Raw genomic sequence first — 23,991 nt, forward strand, 5'->3', positions numbered from 1 at the left:
CAAGGGGGAGGGCAAGGAGTAAACCTGCAACTAAGGTATGTGCCCTTGACCAGGAATTGAACCTGCAACCCTTCAGTGCGCAGGCTGACACTTTAACCACTGAGCAATGCTGGCCAGGGCTCTTTTGTGCATTTTTATGTTTTTATTTGCATTTCTCTTGGAAATGAGGGAAGAAGCAGCCAATAGAAAGTGGAACATGGACTTCGTATTAAGTTATATTAAGGAATTACTGTTAATTTTGTTGAGTATAATCATGGCACTATCCTTATCTGCTAGAGATACATACTGAAGTATTTATGAGTGAAAGGATATGGTGTCTGGGATATACTTTGAAAAACTCTGACTGCAATTCTTCCTTTCCCTTCAAAAATGTGGAGGAGATAGATGAAACAAGATTGGCAAATGTTGATAAGTTCTGAAGCTGGTGGATGGGGACAGAGAGGTTCATACACTCTTCTCTTTTGTGTATGTTTGGAAATGTCCTTACTGAAAAGCTTAAAAAAAAAGAGAAGTCCCAGTTGAGCTCCAGGAGGGTAGAACTCAACCCTGCGCAGAAAGGGGAATTCTGCTGTACGAAGAGCACTGAGCCCAGGACTGAAGTCCACAGCGAGGCCCAGGGGGCTCAGAATCCATCAGCCATCGGAGCCAAGCTGCCTACCAACTTGCTCCGGACTGGAAATTAGCTGGGACTCTCCTGGTGTGCCTGACACCTGCAGGGTGTGTCCTTGCCACCCTTCTGGAGTCAAAGCAAAGCCTTCTACAACATGGAACCTGCAGCTTCCTTGGTGCATTGAGTCTGCAATAGGCATCTAATGCACTATCATTAGGACTGGGTTGTGTCTGAACAGTACTCAGTGTAATTATGCTACAGGAGAATTTATTATTACAAAGGACATGTGCATGATAATTAACTTTCACGCACAGATCCTTTAAGTTGTAATAATAGATTCAAATAGCAAGGCAACATCAAAAAACACATGGGTCAGTTTGTACTTACACCTCCTCAGATTTTCATTCTAGTTCTTGGAAACTCTTCATAGAATAGCTGACAATTAAAAAATTCAAACTTGTTTATAAATTTTAGAAGGGAAGAGGTGGAAATGTGGGTCATTCCACTACCATTCTCACATTTTTCTCTTTTAGAGTAATTAGGCTTTAAAAAATACTATATTGAAAGAGTTTGGGATTACAGCACGAATTCAGATGTAGGATTAACTGGGCATTATGTGTACTGCTCGTGAACTTGGGTTCACCACACAAATGTGGTTAGTGAAATGCTACATGCAGAAAGGTCTCTTACTCATTGAATTTAATAACTGCAGTATCTCAAGACACATTCGGAATTGAAATGAGAGCATAAAGAGTCAGGAACAGGGTAAAGCTCTGAAAAACGACTTACTTCCCAGTGAACACACTGAGATTTCGTTATACAAAATGACAGGCTTTTGCAACAAGGTGTTTAGCCAGGATAAATGGCACAAAAATACCCATGTCGTGCAAATCAGCCACTAATGTGAGTTGGATAATTCTGGTAAGAAGCAGAACAGAGGAAAGCCATCGGTGAGCAGCTTTTCCCAAAAGGTGACAGACATCCCAAATTTACTGTTAGGAGGGGAAGCGGATGGCAGCTATATGTGGCAAATGAATTAAAACAGAAAATCAGTAAATAAGTGTGGCAGATTGGAATGCTGTACAAATCTGTTTTAGTAGTTAAAAACCAAAACACTACGCTTCAGCAGATTGCCGTCAATGCATTCCCATGATGGGGATGAGCTCAGTGTTATACCTCATGTAGACGGCAACGTCTTTTATTTCAAATTAGCCCAAACTTATAAAAACTAACAAGCACAAAAGTCAAATTATCTATCATGCTATTATCACATCTCTTTTGAGGGGGGGTAGCATTGGTATAAGACTATCAGTGAGACACTGAAATGTTTTCTCTCAAAAGTTTCATTGGAAGGATGAGTTAGGGGAAAAGAAGTCATAGAAATAATGATGTTCAAGTGGTACACTGACCAGTTACTTTTTGGGTTGGGGTATTTGTTTTTTATTTCTTTTTTAAAAAATACTAATTTACATTCTATTTAAGTATTATTTGGGCCTGAAATCAATCCAATAAAAAGAAGGCTATAAAAAATAAAGTAGATCAGAAAATTTCTTCTTTTAACTTTGGGCCATCTACTGAAGAGTTGCTATTATTTTCCCATCAAAATTGGAGGTACAGCTCAGTTGGTATGGCTCAGTAGTTGAGCATCGACCCTCAAGCAGAAGATCACAGTTTGATTCCGGGTCAGGGCACATGCCCAGGTTTTGGGCTCAATCCTGAGTAGGGGGCATACAGGAGGCAGCCAACCAATGATTCTCTCTCATCATTAATGTTTAAGTCTTTCTCTCCCTCTCCCTTCTTCTCTGAAATCAATAAAAATACATTTTTTAAAAAACATGAGGTACTCGACTGTTTTTTCTAAGTGGATCATCTTCAAAACGATATTTGATATTCAAAATACTTGGTTTTGTTTAATGAAAACAAATCAAGACCCAAAACAGGCAACATTTTGAAATTGTTGTGTACTGAGATTTTTGGGGGTAACATGGGACAGATTCTTTCACAATTAACTTCAAATGTAGTGTATAAATGATTTTACTATTAAAAATACATCATATCAAATATTCAGAGTAATTGGTCCACTCTGGCACATGGAAATAATTTGACTACATAATGATTATATTTGGCATAAGTTTTAGCATTTCACCACATGGTTGAGAAAAAATTACTAATATTTGAACTCACACATCCTTATCACAAGTACTGGTTCCTTTTAGGATCATAACGATGTTATCAGATGCCCGGGTGAAGTTTGCTCCCGTGACTATCACGTTACTTTTCCCTAAGGTTGATATTTTCTGTGGCTCAATGGACTTAACAGAGAAGACCTATTGGAAATAAAAGATTAAAACGCAAGATCAAAGCTAAGAAATGGAATTGCTCCAAAAAAAATCTGTTTATGCACTGCAGTTCGAAGAAATCACTGAGAAATTACAACATTTTGCAAACACGAGCAGACAGTGTTTAATGAAATCAATGAATTCAAGGAAGAGCGCTGAAGATTCATGTCTCTCAACACGCGACAGCATGAGGTCAAACCAATTAGTCTTTGTCTCACAAGACAGTTGAAAATACAGTTGAAGAGCCTGACATTCTGTCTGAAGAGTGAAATAGCATGAGAGTCTCAAAAATGCTAGCCGCCGTCCAGCCCCTGGAGGCTCACAATGTAACAAAACGAAGAAAGAGACCAGGAGTCCACTGCTCATGGGCCAACGACACTCATCATTAGTTAGAATAAATGCCATTTTGGATAACTTTAATTCCCAAGAAAGCAGTTCCTCTTTTTTTGTTTATTTCAGACAGGCTATTTGAATCAAGAAGTATACTGTAGGGAGAAACCTGGTCAGTCACCTAATATCAAGTAGTTGGATGCCTAACCCATGTGGCCAACCATTTCTTCTCCAGTTTGCAGATACCACCATTTCCTCCTTGGTACCCACTGCAAGCTTTATCAGGCCCTTCTTCATCAAGTAAGTTTCCCTTGGAAACCTGATACCTGGCCCTGTATTCTGTACCTTACTTCTTCATTTGCAACGTCTAATCAAATTCCCTTAAAAAAAAAAAAAAAAAAAAAGCCCTACTGGTTTGGCTCAGTGGATAGAGTGAAGGGTTCAATTTTCGGTTCCATCCCCTGTAGGGGGCATGCAGGAGGCAGTCGACCAATGATTCTCTCTCATCATTGATGTTTCTATCTCTCTCTGCCCCTCCCTTCCTCTCTGAAATCAATAAAAATATATAAAAAATAAATTTTAAAAAAGACCTTTTTGATGGTACGAATCATTTTCCTTTTCAAAGCTAAAACAATCCCAATTTCTTAGATAGATGCTGCCATCTATCATTGTGATCATTTTGTGGTGCTTCTGTAGAGCATTAATGGCAAGTCTGTATTCTCCTCTAATGTGGTGATTAAAACTAGACAGAAGGTTCTAAGATTCTGGCCAATATAAAGTACAACAGATCTTTAGAGTGAGTGACTCACACTCTTGATATCTGAAAACAACCTGTAGGTCCAGAAATGCATAATCATGTGGAATTTGGTCAAGGCCTAAACACCGAGTGTATCCACTTGGAGGATGAAGTTTAGGAGGAAGGCTCTTCCTTTGCTGGGAAAGTTTCAGTCACATCCAATACCTGCCTATCATCTGCTTCTTGAGGCAGCCTAGTATTCTTGGCTCCTTTGTGTGTGTGACACTCACCAGGATGGCCTTGCTGGGCTGCTGGGCCTGCCCATCCCACTGAAAGGGATGCTTGATCATTCTGCCACTTGGCAAACACAGGTGCTATATGGTAGAGGGATCACCATCACGCATCATCATTATGGATTGGTTTTTCCGATGGAGGTAAATCCATCGTTAATGTCATTACAGCAATGATGTAATGTGACAGAGAATTGATTTCAGTGGCAGGGTTTATTTTAATCGCCTGGTAAAGGACTTTAGCCCCATATTTATAGAATCATGGAGGGCCTGAAAGGGTCACTTTAATTATTCTGTTATACTTGAGTGCATTTTATGGGGGAAATTATCTGCAAGAGTGGTCCTTGGAATGGAGGGATTAGCAGAGACTTAAAGATAAATCCCTTGCAAATGTCAAGTGTGTGTTGTATAGCAAAAGGCTTACTCTTTGCTCTGACATCGTGACAGCTAAGTGAAGAAGTATTTACTGAACACCTAGAGCGTCCCTAGAATAGTGCTAGTTGCTGTGGGGGCACATAATGTGTGCATTAGGTCAAGAGCTGGCAGACTACTGGATTTGTCTGTAGCAGCCAAATCCACCTTATGGCTTGTTTCTTTATGGCCCATGAAAATTTGTCAAAAAAATAGTAATAATACCTGACATGTGACAATACATGAAACTGAAATTTCAGTGTCCATAAAGAAAGTGTTTTTTGGAATATAGGCACACCCACTCATTTGTGCACTTTCTTTTTGCCTTTGTTTTCGTTGATGTTAATCCTCACCTGAGGATATTTTTCCCATTGGTTTTTAGAAAGTGTAAGGAAGGGAGGGAGAGAGAGAGAGAGAGAAAGAGAGAGAGAGAGAGGGAGAGAGACTAACTGGTTGCCTCCCACACCGGGGTTGGGATCAAACTTGCAACCCAGGTACGTGCCTTTGACCGGTAATTGAACTCACAATCCTTTGGGCTGGCACTCTAACCACTGAATCACACTGGCCAGGGCATCTGTGGCTACTTTCACACTACAGTGGCAGACTTTAAGCATTACAATAGAGACCTCATAGCTCACAAAGCCTAAAATATTTATTGTCTGGCTCTTTGTAGAAAAGTTTGCTGACTCCTACACTAGAGGAGTCCACTGTCTTCCTAGGGGGTCAAGAGAAACCATGTATTTGTTTTATGTGAACATCAATGTAGACTCATATTTACATCCAAGCCAAATACAATTCCCAGGGTCCTTTCTAGATTGTCCTTTCTGCTTCTTATATTTATACTGTTGATGTCTATTCAAGCAAATACTACCTCTCTACTCTGAGTAGAGAGCCTTATAACAAATGTACATGAGGTTTTGGAGGGGTTTATATTTTGTTGCTTAAATGGCTCTATAAACACTATCAGAGGACCAGCCACGTTGCCTCCTTTTTATTCACCCCTTCTCTCCCCTCCGAGGAGAGAGAGCCCTGCCACTTCAAAAGGATTTCATTTGAAACCTTATTGTTTGGAGAAGTTTCCACTGGCATCTAGGATGGAATCCAGCTCTGGACTATCTCATGAAAGCAGATGCCTCCACTCTGCTTTCAAAGAGGGTCAGATTAGTTGTCCTTTGTTTGCTTGGAGAACCTCTCCTAATCTTAATAAGTGAGTCAAAGAGCTACCAAGAGGACCTCATTAAATAAACAGTGCAGGTACACACACACAACATACACACACACACGTTGGGTAGCTACATGGCTGTGCTATATGACTACAACAATTCTTAGAAATATAACATTTTATATTTTTACTGATAAAGATTTTTAAAATCCAGTATAGATTAAAAACAAGGAGTGATCTCTCACAACTGTTCCACACACTTACTATTTTAGGTTGATTTTTGTATTTTAATCAAGAGTTAATTCACCATCTGACATGCAGTAGTAGGCCCCACAAGCTTGTACATAGAAGGGTTTGGGTAACTTAAAAACATAATCTAGTGCCGAAACCAGTTTGGCTCAGTGGATACAGCGTCGGCCTGCGGACTGAAGGGTCCCAGGTTCGATTCCGGTCAAGGGCATGTACCTTGGTTGCGGGCACATACCCAGTGGGAGGTGTGCAGGAGGCAGCTGATCAATGTTTCTCTCATCGATGTTTCTAGCTCTCTATCCCTCTCCCTTCCTCTCTGTAAAATATCAATAAAATATATTTAAAAAAAACAAAACAAAAAAACAATCTAGCTTGATACAAAGACAATTTCTATAGGGATATTCCTCCCCATCCTATGTCCAAGGATTTCCACATATCAAATCAAAATACCATAGAATGTAACCCTCACAAGCCCTGTGGTGTCCAGCAATTAACCTCAGAGTAGCCTACTCCCTGTCAGTTACATTTGAAAAACTTAAGAGTTATTTTTAAATGGCTGTCCAAATTTAAATTATGTAATAAAACAGTATGAGCTCTGGTTGCTTAAATCACTCCCTGTTTTGTACAAGAAAGCACATCAGAAACGGGTTAACTAGGCAATTACCAAATACCCAAGTAGTTGTATTTTTTTATTTTATTTAAATTTAATAAATCTTTATTGTTCAGATTATTACAATTGTTCCTCTTTTTTCCCCAATAGCTCCCCTCCACCCGGTTCCCACCCCACCCTCTGCCCTTACCCACCCCCCCCCCCACTGTCCTCATCCATAGGTGTACGATTTTTGTCCAGTCTCTTCCAGCATCCCCCACACCCCTTTCCCCCAGAGAATTGTCAGTCCACTCCCTTTCTATGCCCCGGATTCTATTATATTCACCAGTTTATTCTGTTCATCAGATTTTTTATTCACTTAATTTTTAGATTCACTTGTTGATAGACATGTATTTGTTGTTCATAATTTTTATCTTTACCTTTTTCTTCTTCCTCTTCTTAAAGAATACCTTTCAGCATTTCATATAATACTGGTTTGGTGGTGATGAACTCCTTTAGCTTTTTCATATCTGTGAAGCTCTTTATCTGACCTTCAATTCTGAATGATAGCTTTGCTGGGTAGAGTAATCTTGGTTGTAGGTTCTTGCTATTCATCACTTTGAATATTTCTTGCCACTCCCTTCTGACCTGCATGGTTTCTGTTGAGAAATCAGCTGACAGTCGTATGGGTGCTCCCTTGTAGGTAACTAACTGTTTTTCTCTTGCTGCTTTTAATATACTCTCTTTGTCTTTTGCTCTTGGCATTTTAATTATGATGTGTCTTGGTGTGGTCCTCTGGATTCCTTTTGTTTGGGGTTCTGTGCGCTTCCTGGACTTGTAAGTCTATTTCTTTCACCAGGTGGGGAAGTTTTCTGTCATTATTTCTTCAAATAGGTTTTCAGTATCTTGCTCTCTCTCTTCTTCTGGCACCCCCATAATTCTGATGTTGGTACGCTTGAAGTTGTCCCAGAGGCTCCTTACACTATCTTCATATTTTTGGATTCTTTTTTCTTTTCCAGTTGAGTGTTTTTTGCTTCTTTGTATTTCAAATCTTTGGCTTGATTCTTACATTCCTCTAGTCTGCTGTTGGGTCTCTGTATAATATTTTTTATTTCAGTCAGCGTATGCTTAATTTCTAGTTGGTCCTTTTTCATATCCTCAAGGGTCTCGCTAAATTTATCGGCCTTTTCTAGAAAATTCTTGAAAAACCTTACAGCTGTGGTTTTGAACTCTATATCCAGTCATTTGCTTTCCTCCATTTCTTTCATTTGTGATCTGTTTCTTTGTCTTCGCATTTTGGCTGCTTCCCTAAGTTGATAGAGTGACTTTGTGTGCTAGGTGTCCTATAGGGCCCAGTGGCTCAGCCTCCCCAGTTACCTGAGGTGGACACTCTTGATGCACCTCTTTGTGGGCTGTGTGCACAGTCTTGTTGTAGTTAAGCCTTGATTGTTGTTGGTATCACTGGGAGGAATTGACCTCCAGGCCAATTGGCTGTGAGGATCAGCTGTGTCTATGCTGGGAGAACTTCTGTGCTGGAGACACCCTTTTGGGAGGAGACTTGCAAAAACCTCTGTGCTCAGCTTGGATGGGGCGGAGTCTTAGGGTGAAGCAGACAGCATTGGTTTCCCATCAGTCCTGCCCTAATAGGCCCCTGTGTCTTAGTGTTCCATGGTAATCGCTGCAAGCATCTCTGAGAGAAAGCCGCCCTCAAGTTCTGCCTGCTGCCAGACAGTCCAGTTTCTCCCTGAATGAGTCTGGGTCCCCAGAGTCTCACCCAGAACTGGAGTTCAGTGCAGTCAGGAGCTTTTGTCTCCCTCCCACTTGAGAAAGCCAGCTGCATACTCAGTTGCCCGCCCTCTCCGCCCGTGCGCCTTGGTACCTCTGCCTCCTGCAGCTCCTCTGAGTCTCAGTGTGCTTTTCTCTTTCCTTCTAGTTGTAGAATTTCCACTCAACCAGCCTTCCTGTGGTTCTGGATGATGTCCGTTTTGTCTTTTAGTTGTAGTTTTGAAATTGTTGTGTGAGGCAGCAGTTTAGGTGTTTACCTATGCTGCCGTCTTAGTTTCTCTGTTATTGATTTTAGAGAGAGGACTAGTTGTATTTTTTTAAAAAACAAAGTCATTTAAGTTATTGGAAATAGAATACCACTAAGAAATAGTCATCTTTGAAAAGGTCTAAGAGGATTACTCCCAACAGAAAGTGTACCTTTTATGAAGTCTGACGTCAACACAATTCAAACTGCCATGACATTAATGGAGAGGACACTGCTAGGATTGAAAAGAATATTGGAAAGAGGTACATTAGGAAGGCTCAGTTTATTAAGGCCAACTTGTTCTCTATTAATCTGTTAAAAAGAATCTGAATATAGCAAAGCTCTCTGTAGGCCTGGACCTGAATCAACATTCAGTAAAATGTCTCAGATTTTCACTCATGAAATTAGTTCAAACAGGACTGGATGAAAGTCACGTGGATTCAAACCCAGATGGAAATCTGAAACCAAAGGACCTTAGAGAGATGAAAGGTAGCATAACTAATTAAAGGAAAGTGTCCTGTAGGGCTCTACAGGGGTGAGGATTTGGTTCAGAATTATTTAACGTCTTTATTAATGACTGAGCAGGACAGAAGTAATATATTAATGAAACGTACAGATTGAGAAGTTGGCAACCAGCAGTAGAGACGGTAAAATGTAAAAGGAGGTGAGAGATGGAAAGAAAATAGCAAAATACAATCCCATCAAAAAAAAAAAATTAGAGAGCTAAATGGATCAAATGGATTATCCATTTGCTGCTTGGGACTCTGGTACAGACCTCAGGAACTTGAAATGTAACTTCCAGTTGGTCCCAGGAATGGGCAAGAGCTAGAATGCCGACTGAGGGTAAACCTGTGACCTCCAGGGAGAAGGTGATGGACCGCAGCTCCGTGCTGAGAGATCAAGGCTCACTTCTCTCCCCTGGGGACTCTAAGGTGAGACTGCCATGGCCCAGGGTAGGGCTGCCAAGGCCACTCCATAAAGCTGCTACCCTTTGTCACTGAGCCTTCCTGATGTGGTGCCTCAGAACTGAACTGGCCGATCGGACTGGCAGACCAGGACTCCATGACCAGGGAGGGCAGCTCTCCCTCTCCGGCAGAGACCCCTGGTTGTGGATTGAACCCAGCCACTCAAGATCCACCTTCTGCTGGGTTTCACTTTGGCATGAGACTCTTGCTGCTCCACCCTCCTAAGGGCCTCAGTTTCCCTTCTGTCTAGGAGAAGATGCCAGCCTTACCTGGGTCTGACTCCATCACTCTGACACCCCAACCTACCCGTCTCCTCCGGAGGCTTGATACTAACACGCTTCCCTCACACCTGCCCAGGCTGGAGGTCTTTGTCCCACCATCTGCAGCACAGATGGGGCAGGCTTGGCAGCCAAGTGTCAAGAGCAGCTAGTAATAGTTTCCTCCCTTCCAGGTTGATTTTTATCATCAATACTACTCGGTTTAACATTTGCTTATTTTCATCTAAGGTCATACAGCGTAGAGTAGTGGCCAAAACTGTGGGCTCTGCCATTAGACTGCCTAGGTTCAAGTCTCTTGCCTGTCATTTACCTCCTACTCACCCTCTGTAAAATGTCCTGGTCTATAAAATGGGCAAAATCGGTCCATCGGAGGCTGACATAAAGAGATACTCGGAGCTGCGGATATAGCATAGGCTCCACTAGCATCAGCTATCACTACTCAGGGCAGTACATTCTGACATTCCTGCCTACATCCTTTTCTCTTATGCACACTCACCTACTGCCTGAAATGAATCTTACTTCCTCCCAAATATTGTAAGTTCTACAATGCAAGCTCCCTGAGGGCGCACACTCTGCCTGCCTGACTAGCACAAGTAGGTGTTCAATAAACATATTTTGAACGCATGAGTGAATGAATGAACAATTGGCAGTGAATCCCACAGCACGCAGTACAGTGGTGAGCCCACAGAAGCTACTCAACAAGGTACATATTAAAGTTAATTTCACTTTTAAAGGCAAGGTCCTTATCGCCTATGAGAAATTAAAATGCATATTCAAAAGTGATGGAGGAGGAAAAAGAAAGGAATAGTTTGAATGTAAATTCCTCTAGAGGAGACATGGCTGTGTATGGTTTATTTCTGCACTTTGGCGATAAGCATATCGTCAAGAACAACAAATATTAGAACAACATCATTATCACAGATCTTCACAACCTTCCTTGAGAACAGGAAAGAGAGCAGCCATTCTTCTCTCAGCAGGCAGAGGCACTAGATAGACGATAGTTAAGAAAAAGAAGGAAAAGAGGTTAGGGCAGGGTGACAGGGCCAACCGTCTCTGAAAGCACTTCTCAGCCAAAGGTCAGACACTGGGTTTTGAGTCTGTTTCCCTATGTCGGTGATGCTTTTCCTTAATCCAGTCCCTGGTAAATGACAGCACTTGTCCTTAGGTCAGAGTATAGGGATGGGTCATAGGTCATTGCATTGAATCTGTGCAAGGGCAACAGGCCCAAACTGGGATTGAACCAGAAACCCTATCTCCTAAGTATCACGTCCTGGGATGAGCAACTTCATATGCTAAAAAAAATAAGATCTCATAAATCAGAACTACAGGCATATAAGACTAAAATAAATCTCAGTAGCATTTTAATGCCTTTGAAGAACAGAGTGAAAACTCCTAGGCCTGGCTGTAAGGCCCTGTAGATGCAGGCTCCAGGGGCATTCCAAACCCATGTCCCATATTTTCCTGCAACCTTCTGCTCCAGCCAAATTGAATCACTTGGGGTTTCCTAGAATGGGTACCCCAGAATTTTCTGGCACCCCCACTATGCTTTTGCTTATACTAGTCCCTCTGCTTAGAATATCCACTCCTTAAGTCTCCATGCATTTGGATGCTTCTTGTCTCTCAAAGGTCAGCTGAAATGCCATCTCTGTCAATCAATCTATCCATCAATCAAAGACTTAACCAACCGCACTGATTAAGTGTTTTTAACTCCCAGGCACTAGGTTTACATAAACAGGGATGACTAAGATAAGGCCTGAGGCACAGAGAAACTCTCTGCATTTGTATACTTTCTGGTACTTTGCCCTTCCCTGTTAACATTTCTTATCTTGTACTCTTACTTATGTATTAAAGTATGAGATTCATGAGCCTGATGGCAAGAGAGGTGCCTGATTCATTCGTGTCCTTCTCATTGCATCCATGGAGCTCAGTAAAATGGCACCTAACAGGTGCTCCATAAATACCTTTAGGAAGAACCAACCCAAGCTCAGCATCATGAAGCTTAAGACTGTGTCTGCACCAGTCACATCGCAAGTCCCCAGTGCCTGGCACAGTGCTGAGTGCACAGTAGATAGGTGATGTGGGAAGATGCCTTGACGGAAAGCTCTCGATGGCTTTTCTGCTGGGAAGAGAGTGTTCAGGCCAACATGGGGACCCAAATCAGAAATCTGAATTTTCCCATTCCACACGATAGTAAAAGACAGCAGTGTCTCATGGAACATGAGAAATCCTTCCTGTGACAAGTAATACTCTGTTCTCTATCAACCAAAATTGAAATTCTGTGTCGAGTCATATATTTAAAGACAACACATTTCAGTATCAACAAACTGCCTCTCTCCAAACTAAGAAGCACCCATAGAGAAGCACTGATGATGAGTCTGGGCTATGTTTATCTTCAGTCTCCTCCTGCTCTCTAGTGAGCCCACTTCTTTTAACCACACAGCATCAAAGGTCAACATATACAGGAAGACAGTACAAGAAACCAGGAGTCAGTTGCTTTAGCTTTTCCCCTTTAAAATAAAAGAAATTTAAAAAGCTATTGCCTGGACCATTACTCAACAATGAAAAGGACCAAACTATTGATACATAAAGGAACTTGGATGAATTTCCAGAGAATTACATTGAGTTAAAAATGCCTAGCCCAGAAGGATACATCCAGGCGATTCCATTTATGATATGATAAAATCATAGAAACAGGGAACAGATCAGTGGTTGCCTGGGTCAGAGGTGGGGAGTGGGAGGGTGGAGGGAAGTGCATACGGCTGCAGATGGGTAACATGGGGTGACAGGGCTGCTTTGTGTCTTGACTGTTGTCACTGTCAATATCCTACCTGTGAGGTTATGCTATAGTTTTGCAAGATGTTAGTTACTATTGGAGGAAAGTGGGTAAAAGGTATGTAAGATCTCTCTGTATTGTTTTCTTATAACTATATGTGAATCTACAATTATCTCCAAAAACAGTTGAATTTTTTTTCCAAAACAATCTTGAAAAAGAACAAAGTTGAAGGATTCACACTTTCTGGTTTCAAAACTTATCACGAAGTTACAGTAACCAAAACAGTGTTATGTTATAAAGATAGACATACAGACCAATGGATTAGATCCAGAAATAAATCCTCACATATATAGTCAAATTATTTTCAACAAGGAGGCAAGACTATTCAGTGGGAAATGAACAGTCTTTTCAACAAATGGTGCTGGGAAAACTGGATATCCACCTGCAAAAGAATGAAGCTGGGCCCTTTCCTTATACCATATACAAAAATTAACTCAAAATGGATCAAAGCCTTAAGTCTAAGAATTAAAACTATGAAATTCATAAAAGAAAATGTGGAGAAAAAGTGTATTAAAACTGGATTTGGCAATGGTTTCTTGGGAACAAAATAAAAATGATTTAGGCAACAAAATAAAAATCTGTAAACTGGACTTTATCATTACATTAAAAACTTCTGTGCAAAAGGCATAGTCAAAAGAATGAAAAGGCAACCTACAGAATGTGAAAAAATCTTTGCAAATCACATACCTGACAGGGGATTGATATCTTGAATATATAAGAAACTCCTACAACAACAAAAAACACAAACAAGATACCAAAAAGATGCAAGCAACCCAGATGCCCATCAACAGATGAATGGAGAAACAAAATGGGTCTATCCACACAATGGAATATTATTCAGTCTTTAGAAGGAAAGAAATTCTGAACATGCTACAAAAACGCATGAACTTTGAGGACATTATGTTAAGTGAAACAAACCAGTCACAAAAAGACAAATCTTGTATGGTCCCACTTATATAAGGTCCCACTTATCTCAGAGACAGAAAGTAGAATGGTGTGTCTGAGTAGAAGGCAAAATGGGGAGTTTTTAATTCATATAGAGTTTCAATTTTGCAAGATGAAATATGTTCTGGCAGTGGATGGTGGTGATGGTTACACAATAGTGTACACTTATAAAAGATGGTAGAGATGGTAAATTTTATTCTATGTGTATTTCACCAAAATTTAAAAAACTGAAACAAAAGATAAGTTTAATTTTATAAAAAGTCACTGCCTCCTTGATCCCAGTTCCTGTAACTATGCCTTAGTTTTATAAATCCATGGGAAGAGAAAGGTCCCTCACTTAACAAGCCCATCAATTATTAAGACCTCAAAGACTTTTAAAGTCTGAAATATTGGCACACCAAGCTTTTGTAATGCCTTTAATTAACTTCATAATCCATTTTGATTCACATTCCCGTTGCCTGTTACTTAATTTACCTAAAGTTACTGTCAACTTTTCGGTGGTGATTAAAAATGTGCTACTTATTTATATTGGCACTTGACCTTAAAGAGCAGCAATTGGATAAATCAAAACCACAGATTAGTCTTGGAATAGAAATTTGAGCCTTTAAAAAAAAAAAAGTTGTTCTGTTTGCTCCTACTAGACCCCAAGGTTAATGAGAATCAGAACTTGCCCTTTGGTTTTTTACCACATAGTAGATGCTCAATTAACTTCTGTCCACTGAAGGAAGTCAGCACTTCTCTGTTCTTGAAGCACAGCCCCAGGGTCTGCCTGAAAATGCTTACATTGTCACCTCCTCTCTTTTCAAATATGTCTATTAGTTGATCTTGGTGAATAAGAGGAATTTCCAATGAAATTGCATAGAAGATAACCATTTTTTGAGAAGTGGAGAGAAAGACAGATACATTATATAGAAATAGCTCTTTGTTTTAGAGTTATTAACTATTGGTTAGATTGTCTCTACAAAGTAAAGAAAAGCAATTGGAATGTGTTTAGTGTGCATACTTCGCATGCTCTCCCTTACACATAATCCCCAGAAATGCGATCATAATATGTGGTTTGAACTGAAATCCCCTCAGTGCTGTGTGTTTTAATTCCTCCTAACTCTCCCCACATGAGCCACAACATCACCTTTAAAATTTTACTCCTCCCAGAACAACATTTTTCACAGTTACAGAATTTTAATTTCTTTTATGTGAATGTGCTGTCTTGATGTACTGAGCCAATTAAATGAAACTTGGTTTAAAACCAAAGGTGAAAAAGGGAATTTTGGTATAAAGTAAAAAGGGAATTTTAAAAAAGGAACCCAAAGTGGTAGCTGTTATGGTCACTTAAAGGGGGATTTTCCCATCATCAACAGAAAAACAGAGCCTGACCTGCCCGCCCCGGGTGGTTCTGTTCGTCTTAATCCCCTCGAACCCGCCTCCTCCTGCTGTCTTGGATGGTGCCAGCTTCTCAACAGCAACTTGACAAGGTTCCTGAAATGAAGCACATCCTTCAACATCCAAATAGGAGGGACGTTCAGAGTTTAAAAGAAACACAAAAGATAGGTGGGGTGGTTACCAATATTTATTTTTGGTTAAACCTTGAAATACTAAAAATGTCACTTTACCTGGTTTCTGTAGTAATCAGAAGGGCTGCAAGCTGTGAAGGGGTGGATACACTTTCTCTCATTTTTACACCAAGCACAGCCAGTTCCAATACACGCTGGGCATCTGGCCACACAGAAAACCAACTTAATTCCTACATTTTTAGGAAAATCTTCATATCCTAGAATTTCCCTCTGTGATGTGGCATGGGAGCATTTAAAAGAAGAAAAAAAACACCCCCCTAGACAGACTGATGAGCTCAGGGGAGAGCAGAGAGGACAGTCCTCTGGGGCTGGAACCAGGGCACTGACTTGGTGGACCTGCTCTGGGGGTCTTTGGCTGATTGACTATCTTCACACCTACAGGGGGGTTACCATGGAAACCTGAAGCTGGGTCACCTGCTGCACAGGTAGATAATAGGAACCCACTGAATCTGTTTCTGAATCTACTTCTGCTATTTGTTTACCCTCAGGTAAATTCTCCTCTGGAGACTGGTCTCCCCCCTCCCACCCTCACCCTGCCCATCTCAGCAGTAACAACACCAACTGCCCAGAGGGAATGGGATGCCAGTGTTTGCTTTTTAATTAAATTGAGGAAGAATTGTGTCTACTAATCAAATAGCCTATCATGCATGGATAACAGGGGAGGGCCTGAAAAGCACTTAGAGGATAATCAGAGTTAGAGAACAACAAACATACAAATAGAGGTTGTTCTGGAAACAGGAGGCCCCAGGAAGGCCCAGCCAGGGTCAGTGAGAGGACGAGCACAGGGAACGGGGACACCATTCACGTTTTCTATGTTCTTCAAGAAATGCCAGAGCATTCTGAGCTTCTGACCTATAGCAACTGCCGCTTCAGTGGGAGAAGACCCAGACTCAGTGTTTATCTGAGTGTGCTAGGGCGAGTCTGTGACTGGCATTCCTATCCTACGCCCCAGGAGTGACTGTGGCGCTCTGCTTTCCTCAGGGAAAGGCATCACCTTCTGGGAGCTGTGGGTCTGAGGTCTGGTTGTTAATCACTGGCTGTGGGACATGAAGCAAGTCACTGCTTTGTCTGGCCTCCACACAGGGGTGGAGAGCTGCCTTATGCTTCAGCTCTCTCTGAGCCATAAAATTCTATTTAACTCTCCCCCTTTTTTCCCATTTTCATGGACTTCTGAGGCTTTCTGTATTAAGTTTGGCTTTTTTCCTTCTAAATTCATTCTGTTTATTAGAGATAACTGAACTCAGTCCTGCAAGGGTAAAGATAAGTTCCTGGTGCCTCTGTCCTAATAGCTGTAGAGCGACCTCCCAACTCAGCTTCAAATTTGAATTCATTTTCCTCAAAGAAACAATGGTTCCCAGGCCAGGCCAAAGGAGCTCACATGTGGTAGTCACATAGCTGGTCAATCAAACCACTGAATGAACTATAGAATCACTAATAATAGAGCTTCCCATTGTTTCCATGGGAACCTCCACCCCATCTTCCAACTGGAAAATCAGGAATCTGAGAAACAAATTTCCTCTGTCCTCTGCTTTAGAAGCTAGGAGTGAGGCGTGGCCCTAACTCAGGGGATTGTGTAGCTCAACAGGGCCAAATGTGTTAAAAAAAAAAAAAAAAAGCAGCCCAGCCGGTATGGCTCAGTGCTTGAGCTTCGACCCATGAAGCTAGAAGTCATGGGTTTGATTCCTGATCAGGGCACATGCCAAGGGTTGCGGGCTTGATCCCCAGTGGGGGACATGTAGGGAGGCAGTGAATCAATGTTTCTCTCTCACTGATGTTTCTATCACCCTCTCTCTCTTCCCTTCCTCTTCTCTAAAAAATGAATAAAAACATATTTTAAAAAAGAAAAACAAAGGTGGGTGCAGAATTAGCATTCTTTTTTAAATTAAATTTATTGGGGTGACATTGGTTAAGAACATTATGTAAATTTCAAGTGTACAGTTTTATGATAATCAACTGTACATTGCACTGTGTGCTCACCACCCAAAGTCTAGTTTCCCCTGTCATCATCTATTTGACCCCCTTTATCCTACTTATCCTTTCCCACCCCCCTTCCCTCTGGTAACCACCACACTGTTGTCTGTGGTTATGGGTTTAACATGTTCTATGATGAAACAGACTTCATCTGTTCCTTCTCCTGGAGTGGGACTTCCCCTTATCTCATGCTCACACTCTCTCTCTGGACTCAAGTTCCCAAAACCATTCTGATCAGGGGGGAAGCTGGCAGCACCCCTTTGACTGCACTTACTTCAAGGCCATCACTGGGTCCCCCTTGGCAGAAACCCTCCAGCACAGCTGTGTGCTCCTTAGCCGCTCCCTGGCTTAGGGTGGAACGAGCTCCCTCGCTAGCCCAGGGCCCTCCCAGCTCCCGCTAGGCCACGCTCCAAAAGGCACTTTGGAAAGTTCTGCTCCACAAGAGTTCTTTAGGAAATTGAGGAGTAAAGCAAATAAATAAATTACAGCCAATGAGAGGATATTTAGATTTCAAATAAAATCTTACTCTCTTAATGACGAGCAGTTGGTAAAGTTGAATCTTTTTGATAAATGCCAAGAACCGAAGGAGAACGTCACGTCGACAACTAAAACATCTGGAGCAAAGGGGGAAAGAAAGTCATTTACCATTGAGTCCTGCTATCATCAAGCAAAGCAGTACATGCAAAACATAAATATTTTTGCCTCCTTTGTATATGAGGGCGGCGGCTGTGCCAGCTGCTGGCTCACATTTCGATCAGTATGGGGTTCTTCCCCGTGGGCCATTCACGCCAGGCAGCCAGAGCGCTCAGCACAAGGCTCCAAACAGACCCAGGCCCACCTCGCGTGCGGGCCTCCCGTGGATAATCACTATGAAAAAGCCATTTTCCAGCCCATTTACATCTCATACTCTCCCCGGGATCAGTATCTCAACTTGTAATTGGCCACGGCATGAGAATAAAACAAGTCACTGAGCAAGAAGTGCCTAGAACACGAGAATCAGAATGTGAGCAAGGAAAGCCTGCACCTTCAGAAAATTCCGCACTGCAATGTTTACCTAACAAACTCTAAAACCTGGCTCCCAGGGGCTGCCATGATCTTGGAGTCAACTGTTGCCAAATCTGTGATGCAGCCTTTCTTATCAATGTTTAAAAACCTACCCATTGGTTAGAAAACCTCAAAAAAATGAAGTCAGGAAGATAAACGCTGTGCTAAAGCTGCGTTAGAAAAAGGTCCCGTTTCCTGTGCCTCTTTAATGTACATGGTACCCTGTCCAAGATGCTTCCCAACCCAGCTGGCTGTCAGAATCACTTGAGAAACTGATGAAAATGCAGATTCCAGAGCCACGCTCCTAGATATTCTGACTTAGCAGGCCTGGGATATGGCTGGAACCTGTGGTTTGGAATGCTCCCCACATAATGATCATCTACAGTCAGGTCAGCGCGCCTTTCACGTCCTGCTGTGGCAGGGACCAGTGCTACTCTGACGTTTCCACTGTCGCCCATTTTGGGTTGAATATCTTCTTCCTTTGATAAATGAATGGCAACAGATGATATTTTTTTTTTAAATGAAAGTCTTTACTTGACAGAATAAGAAGCTGGTCTAATTTTATTGGCACCTCTAATTTTCTTACTGAAATTTTAGCAGTGCGTGGTTTCAAAAGTCTGAGAAGCCTGACTTTCAGTGGCTTCTCTAGAGCAACCAAACTCATTCTGAAAGCCAGAGCGCCTCATAAAAGTCTGCACACATAAAGCAGGCCTGTGCAGAATGGTGATCCTCTGCTCTGAGACAGGATGCTTGGCGGGCTGGCTGGACCTCTCAGCAAGAGCATTTGAGCAGACACTTGCTGAGTGTCAGGAGAACAAACACATGGGAATTCAGCACGGAGGCACCCAGAGAAAATACATGTCGATGGAATCCCCAAGTGTCCAGTGATGAAGACCCCCAAAGTCATACTCTTCTGAGTATCAACTGTGCACAAATCACTGTTGGGGATATCACAGGGAAACCAAGCATTTGCAGTTATTATGGAGAGATAAAATAGCTCAGGTGAAAAACACAACCATGACAGCAGTCAAGGAAACACCCCGAGTGTTCTGAGGTCCATCAGCACCTGTGAGAGAACACGGGGTGCTAGAGTGACCCGGACAGTGAGAGCAGAGTCCAGCAAAGCTCTTTGGAACACTTTCTCCCTAGTGTTTCAAAGCAGGAGGGCAACAGGATTTGGTGCAAGGGGTGAGGTTACTCTAGGCCACGGACAAGGGTTTGAATGGTCATTGGCTAGCTGAGTGCAAGAGGTAGGAAGTGAGTTTGCTTGCTCAGAATATGCAAGGCATTCAAAAAAAAGGGTGGGCAAAGGGTTGGGTGCAATTGATGGAGGCTCTAAAAGCAACCAGCTAGCTTTACAAGGTAATCTCAAAAAACTTCAGAAGCTTATTTTATAGGTGAGCAAGATCTGCATTTTAATAACCAAAATTAACTAGAAGGACATCACAAAGGCTGTATAGTATGGGCAAAGAAGTGTGGAATACTGACATAATTTTTCAAGCAATTCAGACACAAACAGTCACCATGAGCCCAGTAGCTGAGAGGCACTTTTTAAGCTTGGTTCTCTGGCCGGTGCATTCAATTCCCTTTTGAGGGGTTTAGGGTTAATTAGGCAGCACCAGCTCTCACCACGAGCATCAGCTCCATTATGACCTCACCCCTTCTAGGAAGACTGCACCAGGAACTTGACTCTACTTCCAGTCTCTCTCTCACCCGCAGAGACTCATGGGTTCTCAGTCTGTCTGCTGTAACTCATCACCATCTCTGGAATCCATCCTCTCTCCATCCCCATCTGCCTCAGTCTCAGCTCTCACTGTCCACCTCACCTGGACCACTGGAACAGCCTTCCTTCTATCTGATCTTTCAGAATTCAGTCTTCCCTCCTCTAGCCCATTCATTCATTCATTCATTCATTCATTCATTCATGCAACAACAACAAAATCCACTGATTGAAAATGGCTACTTTGTGCTGGACACTTTATGCCTTCTTTGGTGTCCATTTTTTATCACTTTGCTTTCCACCTGTCCCTACTCCATTTGCCTTAGCTACACAGAACCTCCTTTGGCTCCTTAAACAAAGCTTTTTCTCTCTATACCAGTGGGTCTCTGCTTAGAATAATACTCTTCCTCCTCTTCTTTGTCTGGCTCAAACCTAATCATCTTCTAAGAACTTTCCTTGTCCCCTCTGCCACCCCAAGTCCAGTTAGGCTTCCTTTGCATGTGCTTCTCATGGTACTTACATACTACACTGTAACAAGCTGTTTACTTGTTTCTACCCCAATAGGCTATAAACACCATGACAGATCAGTCTTTTTTTGGTTACTGTATCCCTAGCACCTAGCACAGTACCTGGCACATTGTAGTTGTTCAATAAATACTTCTTGTATGAATGAATGAATGCAGGGAACTTAAGTTAATAGAATACTGGCCACTCTATTCTCTCTTCTCACCAAGGACATCCCAACTCTTCAGATGTCTGAATTCTCTGAACCATTTGGATTGGGTCAGCCCAATGGTCTCTGGCTTTACTACGCTTGCCTATCCAACTTACTGTCCTCTGTCGTCCTCAGTCACATCTGACAGTGGGCTCCTACAGTCATGGAAGTGGTAGAGCAGAGGTTTATAGGGTCGGACTATTCAGATTTTCTGTCATTTAACTTGCTTCCTGGGCAATTGAACTCAGGAGATTCTCTTGCCTTCTTCCCTTTCTAATAAAAAGCACCAAATGTCCACTTACCTTTGTAGGAAGCTGCGGTCAGGATGCTGCAGGTGCAGGTCTCATTTGGCGCACTTTTACCCTTGCAGAGCTCCCTGCCAGTGTCCACATTCTTCACCATGCACCCCGAGTGTCTTGGAGAGATGCTTCCCACTAATGTTACTGTAGTCTGTGGGAGGAAGAAGATGACTAGGGAACCAAATCACTGTCTTTGTCTCATTTCCATCCATTGCAGAATCTTAAGTGAACTCACCCTTTGACTCACCATAGAAGAATTTCTCAGATTGCAAATGTAAAGAAAGATGTTTTATTGGCTATTAGGTTTGCTCTTTTGTGAATCACATATTCAGTTCTTGGACTGTTTCTCTTCCTAAACCCTTGCTTATAGATGAATATAAAACTGTCTCACCACCTTTATTATTTTATTTTTAAAAACTTATATCTTTGATCCATCTGGAATTTATTTTTATATATAGTATGAGATAGGGTCCAACCTTAGTTTTAGCTAGATGGTTAATCAGCTATGTTGCAACCATTTACAAAACAAAACAAAAAACTCACTTGCCCAACTGAACTGAAATACCATTTTTGTCATATATTAGATTACCATATATCTAGAATCTATTTCTGAACTCTGCTCTGTTCCAGTGATCTACTGACCTAATTCTATTCCAATTCATCAAGTTTTACTACTGTGACTTTAAATATATTTACTATCTGATAAGTATATTTATTATCCTTATTTTCATAATTTTCTTAGCATTTCCAAGATAATATTCTTCCATATAAAGTTTAAGATCATTTTGTCCAAAGGGAGTAAAGATACTGAACTGGAATTGTACTAAATATATATAAATTTTTCATTTGTTTCCCTTTGGTCCAGGGTTTGTTTAAGGGAGTGTACCTTTACCTAGCTGGGTGGCTCAGTTGGTTGGAGCATCGTCCCATACACCAAGAGGTTGGGGGTTCAATTCCCAGGCACATATCCAGGTTGTGGGTTTGATCTCCAGTTGGGGTGTGTATGGGAGCAACCGATTGATGTTTCTCTTACATCAATGTTTCTCTCTCTCTCTCCCTTCCTCTGTCTCTAAGATCATTAAAACACACACACACAAAACATATCCTCAGATGAGGATTAAAATAAATAAATAAATACTTACATACATAAATCATATCTAATAAAAGAGCAATATGCAAATTAACCATCACTCTGCTACACCCATAAGCCATGCCCACCAATCAGGAGCAAGTATGCAAATTAACCCAACCAAGATGGCTGTGGCCACAGAGTGAGCAGGAGGCTTGGGTTTCCCCGGCAATGGAGGAAGCCAAGCTTTCCACACACCCTGGCAGGCACAGGCCTCCACTCAAGGCTACAAAGTTTCAATTATAGAAGATAAATAAATTCCAACAAAAATGGCTGCAGCCATGGAGCAAGCAGGAGCCTTGGCTCAGCTCAGGGCTACAAAGTTTCAATTATAGAAGATAAATAAATCCCAGATACCAGGGCCTCCGCTTGGGTTGCCAGGTGGTGTGGCCGGCCAGCAAACCACCACAGGCCCCTCGCCCAGGCCACCCCACGCCCCAAGGGAACCCCCACTCTGATCTGGGACACCCTTCAGGGCAAACCAGCTGGCCCACACCCGTGCACCAGGCCTTTATTCTATCTAATAAAAGAGTAATATGCAAACTGACCATCACTCCAACACATAAGGTGGCTGCCCCCATGTGGTCAAAGATGGCTGCCCCCATGTGGACACAAGATGGCCACCACAACATGGCCAGCAGGGGAGGGCAGTTGGGGGCAATCAAGCCTGCAGGGGAGGGCAGTTACAGGTGACCAGCTCAGTAGAGGAGGGAAGTTGGGGCGACCGGGCCTGCAGGGAAGGGCAGTTGGGGGGGACCAGGCCTACAGGGGAGAGCAGTTAGGGGTGACCAGGCCTGCAGGGGAGGGCAGTTAGGGGCAAACAGGCTGGCAGGGGAGTGGTTAGGGGGTGATCAGGCTGGCAGGCAGAAGCAGTTAGGGGCAATCAGGAAGGCAGGCAGGCGAGCAGTTGGGAGCCAGCAGTCCTGGATTGTGAGAGGGATGTCTGACTGCCCGTTTAGGCCCGATCCTACTGGGATCGAGCCTAAACGGTCAGTCAACATCCTTCGAGGGGTCCCAGCTTAGAGAGGGTGCAGGCTGGGCTGAGGAACACCCCCTCCCCCCCGTGCACGAATTTTGTACACCAGGCCTCTAGTAAATAAATAAGAGGGTGTACATTGATTTTCCAGGTGTCAGCTCTGTATTTCTTATTGCTGGTTGCTAAATCAGTTTATAGTTAAAGAAGGTGGCCTGTGAAATCTACTTTTAAAATTATTTGAGATTTTCTTTGTGGTGAAACATATGACCAAATTTGGAAGTGGTGACTATTCTGTGGGTGTGTGTATAAAAGGGGTCACAAAAATAAAACCATGAAATTGCCTCTAAAGCAACATCCCCCCCACCCCCGCCAATGAATTAACAAAAACAAGGCAGCCAGTCCTCCTGTTGAAAAGGAAACTTAAAGGAGTGAATATGCCAATGGAGAGCCCCTTTGTACCAGGCGCACAAAAGGGAAGTGGTGGGAAGGTGGGCTAGGTATTAGGAAGCTAGAGCAGGGAAAGTGGAAACCCTATCCCGAGACTGAAGAGCTCTGATCCCAGACAACCTGGGAGGGTCCATCTTCCATTATATTCTGACCTCTGCCCAGACTTTCTGTGTGGCCACCTAGGATTCTGCTGTCTTTTGTCCTCTACTAGTAATAGGCTTGCTAAATCTATCTTAGCCCAGGGGTCCACCCCATCTTTCTATTTTCAAAGAATTCTGTTTCTGGGCCATAGAATGATGCTGGGAGAAGGCAAGTTCTTACAGTCCAACCTGGAAGAACCTAAGTCCATCCAT

At 42.4% G+C, this 23,991-nt stretch overlaps 1 protein-coding gene across 1 annotated transcript in view; it reads right to left on the reverse strand.

The window, feature by feature from the left end:
• Positions 1–23,991, reverse strand: part of PLXNC1 (plexin C1) — a 159,935-nt gene that overhangs the window by 62,351 nt on the left and 73,593 nt on the right. Inside the window, exons 6-10 of the mRNA XM_080659723.1 lie at positions 21,090–21,237; positions 17,835–17,922; positions 15,377–15,479; positions 15,141–15,242; positions 2,795–2,937 (exon numbers count right to left, since the gene is read on the reverse strand). Of these exons, the coding sequence (XP_080515849.1) occupies positions 2,795–2,937; positions 15,141–15,242; positions 15,377–15,479; positions 17,835–17,922; positions 21,090–21,237 (584 nt within the window). The remainder of the gene's footprint in view (positions 1–2,794; positions 2,938–15,140; positions 15,243–15,376; positions 15,480–17,834; positions 17,923–21,089; positions 21,238–23,991) is intronic.

The sequence above is a fragment of the Plecotus auritus genome, assembly GCF_963455305.1.
Source record: "Plecotus auritus genome assembly, chromosome: 3".
Classification (NCBI taxonomy): Eukaryota; Metazoa; Chordata; class Mammalia; order Chiroptera; family Vespertilionidae; genus Plecotus; species Plecotus auritus.